The 12,387-nt window shown below is 34.5% G+C and overlaps 1 protein-coding gene across 3 annotated transcripts in view; it reads left to right on the top strand.

Annotated features, from left to right (window-relative positions):
• Positions 1–11,674, top strand: part of LOC114338901 (uncharacterized) — a 158,975-nt gene extending 147,301 nt beyond the window's left edge. For all 3 annotated transcript variants that reach the window (XM_050647959.1, XM_050647960.1, XM_050647961.1), the window contains one exon: positions 4,228–11,674. In XM_050647959.1, coding sequence (XP_050503916.1) covers positions 4,228–6,873 — 2,646 coding nt within the window. In that variant the 3' untranslated portion in view covers positions 6,874–11,674. The remainder of the gene's footprint in view (positions 1–4,227) is intronic.
• The last annotated feature ends 713 nt before the right edge of the window (positions 11,675–12,387 follow it).

The following is a 12,387-nucleotide window of genomic DNA, read 5'->3' as shown; positions in this document are numbered from 1 at the left end:
TGAAAGTAATCAAAACCGATAGAATTTGACTTCAACTTTCAAATGCGGTAAGCAGAATTGCTATTTTATTTTTCAATCAAAAGTTATTCGGGTTCAAAATTTGCAATTTTTCGATTTTTTGAAAGTTCAACCGCGTTTATGTCGAAAACTATGCATCCTACGAAAAAACTTGTAAAAACATTTTTTGCTTAGAATTACCCAAAAAATACAAAAAAATGTTTTGTTTTGCAAAAAATCGCTGTTATGTGATTCCTCAAGTTGTTTATTTATAACAATCTTATCGACATCCGGATCGACTGTTAGCCAAAAAATTCATGTTCTACGGGTCAAAATACATGAAAAAACTTGGGTCCATCTGAATTAAGGAGGCCGTTGTACGTTGTACCCACATTGGCGACAGGACTATACACATATAAAGGTTCAAATTTAGATATGAGGCCATCTCAGATTTTTCCTTTTACAAAAATGGCGGGCATTCAAAATGAATCTGACGCACATAGGTACATGTGATGATACGTTATGCATTTATTAAATGGTAATTAAAATAACTAAAAGGTTCAAAATATTTCCTAAAAAACATTTTTACCTTTTTTTTAATAGCGGTATTACCTTTTTGAAAAATTAATATATAAAGGGTGAAAGAATTGAAAAAAACATCCTTTATAAAAGGTATATATTATTTAAAATCCCTAAAAAGGGCTACATCACGATCACATAACTAGTTTTCGATTGGTTTACCAATCATTATCAGTGCTTACCTAAAGTGAATATAACCTGGTAAAATAATGCAAAGATTTTGAAATTTTGACTACGGTTAAGAAAAGTTGTAGGTTATACTCACGTGAAATTTAGGGAGCGTTCAAGTATTACGTAACGCGATTTTTGAAGATTTTTGACCCCCCTCCCCCCTACGTAACGCACTGTAATGGGCGTTTAACTATTACGTAACGCAATTTTTGAAGATTTTTGACCCCCCCCCAACTTGCGTTACGTAATACTTGAACGGTCCCTTACATGCTAACCACCAAGATATAATTTTATAAAAATATGTGCTTCAAAGCCCTGTACAAGTAATCCGTCAAGGAAACACGGGTTGAAAATGCTAACTTAAGCATGGATGTTAAAAGTATTTTACTAATATGCCCAATAATTTGCCCCTATGTAATTTCTTCCATAGTTACGGCTACGCACATATATGACTACCAACACACAACTCCCGTCATACGATAATAATTATTATAAAGATAAATATTATCCGCCGACAAGTTTTCTTTTACAGCCACGCACTTCCTTCTCAATTTTTACATTGCACAAATTTCTCTCCGCCATTTCCCCAAACAAGTCCCAATTAAATTAGTAGAGTAGGTCAAACGATTAAAAAAATCAGCTAATAAGTGTACAACTAAATGCCGGACACTTCGTTTGCTTTTCATTACCAATACCAAGTTCATCCAATCCAACATATTATGAACACGTTCTCATCAGCCATAAGTAATAAGTAGAAAGTCCGCATTGGAATTTGTCTTGTGCCTCCTGGCCACGGCCACCATCGGCCTTTTAACTAGCTTCGTTTTCGACGGAGTAAAATGATTGTCATGGGAACAACTTTTTTTATTTCGTATGTTAAGAGAGTTACTCTATGATTTTATCATAAGATTTTACAGTAGTTTATCTTCTCGAATATGGTGAGTAGATGTATAGATATTTAAAAAACAGCAAATAAACATATCTACAGGGTGTTCACAAACACTCTTCATAAAAGAAAGCTACAAATTCTGGAACTTATTTGAAGAGTGAGAATTAAAAAGGCCCAAAGTGACAACAACACAGTTTTGAGAAAATCTAATAAACAGCATTCTTCTCTTCTTCTGATGCAAATCCACTAATGGATGTTAGCGATCACATTTTCCATTAACTTTCTGTTTTTTGCAATATCTATCAGATTGTATGTCGTTAATCCCTGTCCATTGCCTTATGTTTCGGAGCGAGGACATTTTCTTGCTTCCTATTCCTCTGTTGCCTTCAAGTTTAACCTCGATTATAAGTTGAAGGAACTGGTATTTTTAGTTTCGCATGATGTGACCCAAATATGCCGTTTTCGAAACTGACGGTTTCGAAAAGTTGGCCTTCTTGGTTGATTCTTTTAAGGACATCTACATTTGTCACTTTCACCGCCCATGGTATCTTTAGGATACGGCGGTAAAGCATCTTTTCGAATATTTCTAATCGGTTAACATCCCCCGTTTTCAGTGTCCAGCTCTCTTAGCTCTCTCTGTTCACTTAGTAAACCTTAGCCTCAGCTGAAGATCGAACTCTGAACAGGTCAGTACCTTCCTGAATTTTACGAAAGCATGTCGAGCTTGCTCAATGCGACATCTTATTTCCCTGTTCGAAGCCCAGTCTTCAAAAAGCCACAGTCCCAGGTATTTACATATTATTGGAGTATTGACAAATTCAATAGACCAAGTGAGTTTAAAATTTAAAGTAAATATACTTACTATTATTATAAAATATTTTATTCCCGAGGAAGACAAATCTAAAGACACAAAAATTATAATAAATAATACATTTACTAAAAACACCAATATATTCTTTTAATGACTTATTTGCGCTGATACATACATAATTTGAAAGATTAGCAACGAACTACATACTGTCTGTCTGCGCATGCGCAAGGCAAGTATAAAATTTCACCCTTTATCGTAAAGAAGTATAACTTCAAAAAGAAACAAATAACTAATCATCATCATCATTCTCTTTGCCTTATCCCTATGCGGGGTCGGCTTCCCTAATTGCATTTCTCCACACAATTCTATCTTGGGTCATATCAATGTTAATCCCCTTTACCACCATGTCCTGCCTTATCGTCTCCCCCAGGTCTTCTTTGGTCTTCCTCTCCTACTTCTTCCAGGAATCTGCACTTCAGCTATTCTTCGTATTGGGTGATTAATGTCTCGACGTTGAACATGACCAAACCATCTTAACCTATGCTCTCTCATTTTGGCATCAATTGGTGCCACACCTAGACTTCCCCGAATATAAGTACTCATTTCTAATTTTATCCTTCTTTGTCACTCCACTCATCCATCTAAGCATTCTCATTTCCGCCACATGCATTCGTTGTTCCTCTTTCTTCTTCACTGCCCAACATTCAGTTCCGTACATTATAGCCGGTCTTATGGCTGTTTTATAGAATTTTCCCTTCAGCTTCATTGGAATTTTTCTGTCACACAACACACCACTCGCTTCTTTACACTTCATCCATCCAGCCCTAATTCTACTGCATGTATCTCCATCTATTTCTCCATTACTCTGTAATACCGATCCTAGGTATTTAAAACTATTGCTTTTCACAATCATTTCACCATCCAAAGATACCATTTTATTTGTAGTAACTCCATCTTTAAATGAACATTCCAAATAGTCTGTTTTTATCCTACTAAGTTTTAAACCTTTTTCCTCGAGAGCTTGTCTCCACTGTTCCAGTTTTTGTTCCAAGTCTCTTTCACTATTTCCTATTAACACTACATCATCAGCATACATTAGGCACCATGGAATGTTACCCTGTAGTTTCGCTGTTATCTGGTCCAAAACCAATGAGAATAAATAAGGACTAAGCACCGAGCCTTGGTGCAATCCTACTTTCACCTGAAATTTATCAGTCTCTCCCACACCTGTCCTAACACTAGTCGTTACTTTCTCATACATATCTCTCACAATCTTTACATATTCGCTTTACATACACCAATCTTTACATATTCGCTTTACATATACGCCATATTATTACATAAACAAATAACTAAAACACATCTAATTTATTTACGACTACAATTCATTTGTAAAGCCCAAAAACGCGCCCGTTAACTTGCACGACGTTAAAATTATATCTGAACTCCTAATTCCAAAAAGCCTCTTATTTATACAATACTCAATACATCTCGAAACAAAAGAGTTCTCCAGAATAAAAAGAGTATTTACATAATATCAAATAAACAACTTTAAAAGAATTTACTAGTACAATCGACAAAAGTTCTGGAATGAATCATAAATCAAACAGGTCATAAATAGTTTGTTTACGTCCAATTACAATAAATAGGCCGGAATCTTCGTCGCTCAAATGGGGTTTAAGAGCGTTACAATGTACTAGTATACCTACCTAGTTGGTTTATTAATATTTATTTTTACACATGTAGTTATTATAAATCTAATATTTAATTTTCTTTTTAGGTGACATATACCGAAGCAGAAGTAACATCAATCAGAGGAGAATTAGAAATCGTCCAGAAAGCCCTAAAGCTCCAAACCAGGCGATGTAGACAGCTAGTAACTGAATATACCCGTAGACTTCAGGAGAAAGAACACCAATACCGCTCCGAGAAGGCCTTAAGGGACGACCAGCTAGCCAAAGTACTTCGAGCCCTCTTGATATTTGAAGCACGTTTGAGACAAGAACAGAAATTTATAAGCCGCCAGTTAAATGAAAAGGACAACATTATTAAGAAGCAGAGTAATGACATAAAAAAACTATTGTTAAACCAGTATTGTAAGAGTTGTAATCAGTATTATACCTCCAGTCCCATTCAAGAAAGTTTGGACAGTAGTACTGAGTACGTTCTTACAGATTGTCAGGACTATCAGTCTTCCAATTTTGAATCATTGGACAGTAGCTGTGAAACATACGCAACTCTCTCTGAAAAAGACAATAAGTCGGAAAGTTCTTACGAAGAAATATCAAAATCAGAGACTGAATCCAAGAATATTTACCAGAAGAATCGTAACTCGTTAGGACGAAGATCTAAGAAGATACCACACAGAAAAAGCATTGGAACGTATTTTGAGGTTTTAAAATTAAGAAATGATAACTGCAGCCCATTATCAAACGATGATAACACTAGTAATGACTATGACAACTTAGATTCTTTACCTGCAGAAACAGTAACTGACAAAATAAACAGAGTATCAGAAAATATTGAACATATATTCGAAAAAAATAAAGAAATACTAGAAAATAACGATGAGAGTAGTCATAACGTATCTAGTGATGAATGCAACCAATCAATTATCAGCACGAGTGAAAAAGATGAAATATCTAAAACACTCGAAAAACCCAAAATAGAAGAAGAAAAGAAACCATCAGTGATAACAGAAACTATTCCTGTATTCGAGGGAGGTGAGGAAGTAAACGAAAACTGGTACGCAAGTGCGAGTGATCAAGAAGATGACGAGCAAAGAGATATATACAGAAATAATCCAGTTCTTGAATGCATGAATCAAATATTGTTACAAAATATTAATGACTCACTTAATTCACCACCAAAAACCCCGAATATTGAAAGAAAATCGGCTAAAAACAAAAGAGTAAAATTTAGTGATGAGGAAGCGAAAGAAGATACTAAAGAAGTTGGATTAACCGAAGAAAATGTGAAAGAAAACGAAAATAAAAACCACGATTATTATGAAACTCCGATTCAAAAATCTCCGAATTTTTATGAAACCCCTCAAAGTATATACAGCAATGATTATGAGCAAATTTTGAGCAAGTGTAATGAAACTTTTAGTCCGATAGACGATATCAACCAACCAAAATCTTTACCAGTACAATCAAGTAATTACTATATAGATATGGATGATAAAGCCAAAACTTTAGAGAACGACAATAGGGTGATGAAAAGGAGCAAAATTTTAAGAACCCCACCTGCTTTGCCTCCAAAGCCAGTGAACTTAGTGTCAAAATACAAAATACAGGGAGTCCCAAAAACACCTCCTTCAGATAAAAGCTGTGAAACGGAACCCGATTATTGCTCTATATCGGAATTAAATTTGCCTCAAAATAAAAACGTTGTCTCTTTTAAGAAGATTAATGTAGTAGCTGAAATAAACGCCCCTACTTCTCTTGATGTTCTGAGCAAAATAAACGCTCCTGAAGTGAAGAAGATCGAAAAACAAGTAGATAAAGAAGACATGGTTGTTCAAAAATGTGTGGAAAAAATGAATATACAAGTAGCAAAACAAACTCCTATTAAGTCTGAAGCTACTTCGCCTAAAAAGAAAGTCGAAATAGAAATACCAAAGTTACCACAAGTTTCCGAAATTCTTATTCCAGAATCAGAAGACGAGGAAAAAGATAAAGAAGAAAGAATAGCCCAAGATAACTACATGAGAAATAACACTCAAGTTCTAAAATTAAAAAGCACTCGTACTGATCCTATCAGAAAACCTATAGCCATAGGCTCATCTGTTTCTAGTCTAATTAACAGCTTTAATAATCAAGTCCTCAATGAAATTAAACACAGTCCAGACAAAACTAAAACTAACAAGTCAATGTTTTCTAGTTTTGAAAGTCTCCAAAATTTAGATAAACATTCCGGTACATCCACAGAAGAACCAAAAACTCCAAATTTTGAAAAGTTCGATTTGAGTCAAAATTTTGAAGAGTTTAAGTTGGACGATTGCGAAATTGAAGAGTATACAGTGGAAGAGATCAAAACAGGTGATTTCTCTGATGACTCCAGCGAAAAATCTAACCCGACAAGAGTAGACCTAATTAGAGCTACCAATATATCACCACCGATTTTGAACAGAAACTCCGTGGAGTTGTTCAAAAAACAATTAGAGTTGCAGAAAACGCAAGAAGAAAGGAACCAAGAAAAGAATAAGCCGTTTATGAGACCGAACGAGCCGACTTACGAACACTTTTTGGAATGTACTGGGCTCAGTACAAAATCCATTTTAACGCCTTCGAGAATGCTTACTAATCACAAGGGCATGTTGAAGCCCAAGGATGTCAAGCTGCGATCGAAAGTAAAGTCGAATAATTTATTTGAGAGACATAGTACAAGCACTATGAAATACTGGTCTGAACCATATATTTAGATAATTTTGTTACATATTTTAAGGCCAATGTAAGCTTTTTATTTATTTACTATGGTGTAGTTAATTTTACTAGAACATTTTGAAAATTTTCATAATTTTTAAATTAATTAAATCATTTAAAATTCAACCCATAGGAACAATTTCAAAGTTGTGACGGGTAGATCTTTCAGGATAACAGACTCAGTAAAACACAAAATAAAATATCATTCTATGTTCACCCCTTTCCGGAGCAAGCTCCCTAAGCGGCCGTCTGCAAAAGAAATAAAATTGTATTTATAACTATTATCAAAAATATAATAAAAACACAATACAATCGCAATCTCGTTATACGAAATCAATCTTTTTTTTTATTACATATTTTAATTTACAATCTGCTTCATCGAAGCTATAAGTAAATAGTTTGAATGTTAAATACATGAGGGAGAAGCTGCCCTGTAGCAACCCTCCTATTATAATTTTTACATTAGATCATAATATATTTATTTAATTCATTAAATCTTTTGGCCATAATTTCTTCAGTCGTCTTGCGAATTCGGGAGGAGTGTTTAGCAGTCTTGCTTCATCATTTGGGTGACTTCTCAGTTCATCAAGGTAGCTCTTTGTGATCCTTTGAATTTCTTCCTCTACCAAAGGTGTAGCTGAGTCCTCGTGCAGGGTTTTATTGCTTACATACCAGGGTGCGGTGAATATCATCCTTAATATTTTTGATTGAACTCTTTGTCTTTGTCTTTGATTTCTTCCCGGTTAAATGCACCGAGAGGAACTGCTTCCATGATTCTTCCTTGCTCTTCTTAAATACACTTTCGGTAGCTATCACTCCTTTGGTTTCGCTGGAGAGGTGGTACGTGGGGGGTTGCACCAATATGGAAACGCGTTCGATCCTCTGCTTTTGATCTGCCGAACGCTGGCTGCAGGCATCATGTCATTATCAAGTATTACAATATTTCAGTTCTTAAAAAATGTTCGGAAAGGTTTTCGCGGTTAGTACAATTATTAATCCTAAAGCTAAGATTAATATTATTAGAAAAATTAATATCAAACTTATCAGATTTCCGGGTTGAACTGCGTCGATATTTAGTACACCGAGCTTTCGACTTCTTCTCTGAAGTGTTCATCTGGGGTGTAAGTCTCGTGATAGTAGAGGATCCGATATAAGACCGATTTGCACCAATCTGTTTAATGGATAAAAATTATTGGATATGTAATTTAGTATGTTAACAATTATAAAAAAACAATAGCCCGATCAAATTTTGTTCCGAAGGAATTTTGTTCTGAATTAATTATTAATTAATAATTAAAAAATGAGTTCCATCAACTAACCATCAATTTCATAAACAGCTTTTTTATAATGGTTGTGATTGTGTGAAATGTTTTATACAAACATATTAGGCCTGGATCCCGCGTACCAAAAAAAGTGTATTAATAGCAAGCTGAAAATTTGACAATAGCTTAACGGTGTCTAGTCGGACAAACTTTGATGTATGAGAACGCTGGAACAGGGGAAGTTTTAATTGTGGAACGTGTCATCCTGACAAGTTTGTGGTTGTGAAAACTAGCAGGTTGTAGCAAGTTTATTCAATAGCGAAGTTTGTATAATATATGAAACAATTTTTGTCCGACAAATATGTTGGACATTTTAATAAGTCCGACACGTAGAACATGTCAAATGAAAGGGTAACAAATCAATTGGAAGTTTTGTCCGACAATATACATGGGACATTTTCGTAGTCTGACGTTCGAAACCTGTAACCTGTTCCACATTTAAAACTTCCCCTGTTCCAGTGTTCCTGTACATCAAAGTTTGTCCGACTAGATACCGTTAAGCTATTAACAAATTTTCAGCTTGCTATTAATAATTTTTTTGGTACGCGGGATCCAGGCCTATATGATTTATTTTAGAGAACACAAAAATGACTAAAATGTTTTAAAATATTCTAGTGCTGTATCTACACCATTAGTTTAGTTTTTACTTGTATGCTTTGTATTCGAACCTGTTATAAGGGAACAGAGATAATACACAAAAAAATATGAAACTGTTTTTGTCTAGGAAAGAAAAACGGAAACAATATTCGAGCCAGTGGCGGATCTAGATATTTGCCTTGGGAGGGGAAATTTGTCTTGGGGGGGGGGGAATTTCCAATGAAACAACAACCAAAAAACAAAAAATAAAAAAGATAAACCCAAACTACATAAAAGACATAAATAATAACTTATATGCATTGCGTTCCCTTCATTTTCCTAGCTATCGTGTTTATTGAGTTGAATTTGTCTGTCTGTGGTTTAAGTTTCATGTCAGTTAATATATTTCTATGTTTCAACTATTTTTTTCTTTAATTTTGGACCTTGTTGGAGGGGGAAAATTTCCCCATTTTCCCTCCTCGTAGATCCGCCACTGATTCTAGCTTTATTACTTTACAACTCTTTAATTTTTGAAAAGAAGAGCTACTCCATAAAAATATCATAAAATATTTCATCTCTGTATTGAAAGTGAAAGACATACAATGTAATAAAGTAGAAGCTTCAAAATAATATATTCTTACATTATTGTTAAAAGTGTATATTGTTTTTACAGAAGTGAATGTTATATATTATGTGTTAGAATAACAGAATCAAACTGTCCGTTTTCTATTGTCCCAGATTTATAATCATTATTCGTTTGAAAAAGGCTAACTAAAACATTATCTTTGATAAAAACATTGTGGCAATTTTTATTATTACTTTTAACTAAAGCATTGTTTAGGGTTTTAATATTTCTATTGTGACAATAATGCCTGGTTGCACCAGCAGATCTTAAGCTTAAAACGTGCCTTAAGCTCAGTTTATGAAACATACGAGTTGCATCATTGAGTCTTAGATGAATTTTCTGCTTGAACCGATGTTAATCTTAACTCGCCGTTATTCTCAGCTTAAGTTGCTGTCTGAGTTTAAGACATAGTCCTAGATAGTCATAATTTCATAATCTATAAGCTGAACTGGACTAAGCTGGAGCTTAAGATCTGTTGGTGTAATCAGGCATAAATCTGGACCTCGGAGGTAAACTACATACACTATGTCGACATGATATTGTTTTGAATCTGTTTTTTAATCCACTTTTTTTATTGGTTTTATTATACAAATTTGTTATATATTATCATTAAATTATGGTCACATTGTATTTCGAACAATTATGGCATATTTATACCAGATTTTCTTATGGGATATATCAAATTTTTACGACATTCAAAGTGCTCTACTTCACAGTTGCTCGAAATGACATAGTGTAGAGTGTAGTTTACCTCCGAGGTCCAGAAATGTTCTTATCCTTTTCTTCACATACTTTCCTCTTTCTATTGAGTACGTAAAAGTTCTTATCTTTGTATTCTCGTGTTCTCCCTCTGTCCCTCTGTGTATAAAAATGTCTACACAGGCTATGACCAAACCTCCTGACACGACAGAATTCCCCGACCATTCTTGTCGAGGTCAGGTCTACATCAGATCACATGTCCCGACCAAACTATCTGACAAAAAGTAAAATTTTATTTTATTACTAAAGAAGTAAAAATCTTCCTTTGTAAATGGTATATAATTTATTTAGATTTTTTTCTAAAAAAGATCCAAGTTGCACTTAAAGTGGGTACATCACTACTACGATACAAACAAACGTTTTCGGACTAATCAGTCCATCATCAGGTTAAAGTTCCAGATCCAAAGTATGTAGTTGAAACTAGCTACTGTGGTAGGTCGAATGACCTTACCAGTATAAAAAAAATAGCCATTTCGGCTACATCGAGAGTGACAATAAGTCGATATTACAAGATTAAAGTGTAATTAACCAAAATGGAGTCTTCATCTTGGCTTCAAACTAAATGGTTATGTTGAAGACAGTAGGAAACGGACTGATTTAACTTACCGTTTCCTACTGTATTCAACATAAGCATTTAGTTTGAAGCCAAGATGAAGACTCCATTATGGTTTAATTACACTTTATTCTTGTAACATCGACCTATTGTCACTCTCGATGTAGCCGAAATGGCTTATTTTTTATACTGGTAAGGTCATTCGACCTACCACAGTAGCTAGTTTCAACTACTTTGGATCTGGAACTTTAACCTGATGATGGACTGATTAGTCTGAAAACGTTTGTTTGTACCGTACCAGTGATGTACCCACTTTAAGTCCAACTTGGATCTTTTTTAGAAAAAAATCTAAATAAATTATATACCATCTAAAAAGGAAGATTTTTACTTCTTTAGTAATTTTTATTATGGTATACAGCCAATGAGAGGGATTCTTTCCTTTTTATATAATTTTATTTTATTTACATTTTGTGTTAACTTCATAATTGGGAGTACAAATACTCATAGTTAAGACGTCATTTGTGTATAAACACATCAATAAATTTTATAGCCTAACCCGACCGTGAGGTTATTGGAATAGCAAGACCACCCGACCAAATCCGCCAGGATGACTAATTTTTGTCGTGAGACAGGGCTACACACGTTCCAACACTCAGACCCAACGTTGTCAGCCCCGGCAGTCGGGTGGTTTGGTCAGGGCGTATGTAGACGTTTTAAAGGAGTACTTGTATTATTAGTGTCTAAGCCTAGTATTTAATATCATTCAATCTTCACTTGTCCACTGTTGGACATAGATCCCCCTCAAAATTTTCCATATGTTTCGATCTTGTACCTCTTGCATCCAATTAATATATGTCTAATATCTAATGTTTCGGTCACGCTATATAGTATTATTAAGGCATCCTGCTAATCTATTTGCACTTTATAATTGGTATCTTACTTCTTTTTCAACGTCTCCATAGTTGGACGGATAATCCCTAGGTGTCTTATTTTCATTACTTGTTCAATGCTAACTCCATCGACTTAGTAAACATCTTGTGTGCTTCTGTACGGTGTACGGTCTGCAAACGAAAAGTGTAACTCCAGTAAACATCTTTGTGCTTCTATACCGTCTGCAAATGAAAACTTTGCCTCTAAGTTCTTGTTTACATCAGATTTTGCATAAAACTGTTGCTATTGAATTCTACCATCTTTTTCGTGGCCTCCCTTTTGGCCTTTTGCTCTGTATTTTACTATGTAGAGTTCTTCTTGACATTGTATTCTCATCCCTTCTCACTACAACCACTAGTTGCAAATTCAGAAATAAGCATGTTTTTTAAATGAAGTAAAGAAAGACAGACGTACTCACAATCTTTTAATTTCACTACGACGACCGGTTTCGATCTCTACAATATACAGATCATCTTCAGATCAGCGTTACAAGTGAATTAAATGCTACAATTAAAGAAAGCCAGAGTTAGAACAGTGTCTGGTTGTACTAAAAAGGCTAATAGAAAGCCAAAATTTTGAAAAGTCATGTTTTTTTAGTTTGGCAAAGTTTGTGGTTGTATGTGAATGTATACCATTTTAGTTGCCCAGTAAAAAAATCTTCCTTAAAAGTCTTCTTCAAACATGTTTTTCTGGAGCGTTGTGTCATTCTGCTGTATCATTAGCATAAAAATATGCTGCTTACCTTACT

The sequence above is a fragment of the Diabrotica virgifera genome, chromosome 4, assembly GCF_917563875.1.
Source record: "Diabrotica virgifera virgifera chromosome 4, PGI_DIABVI_V3a".
NCBI lineage: Eukaryota > Metazoa > Arthropoda > Insecta > Coleoptera > Chrysomelidae > Diabrotica > Diabrotica virgifera.
This window is presented reverse-complemented; position numbering and strand designations above follow the sequence as displayed.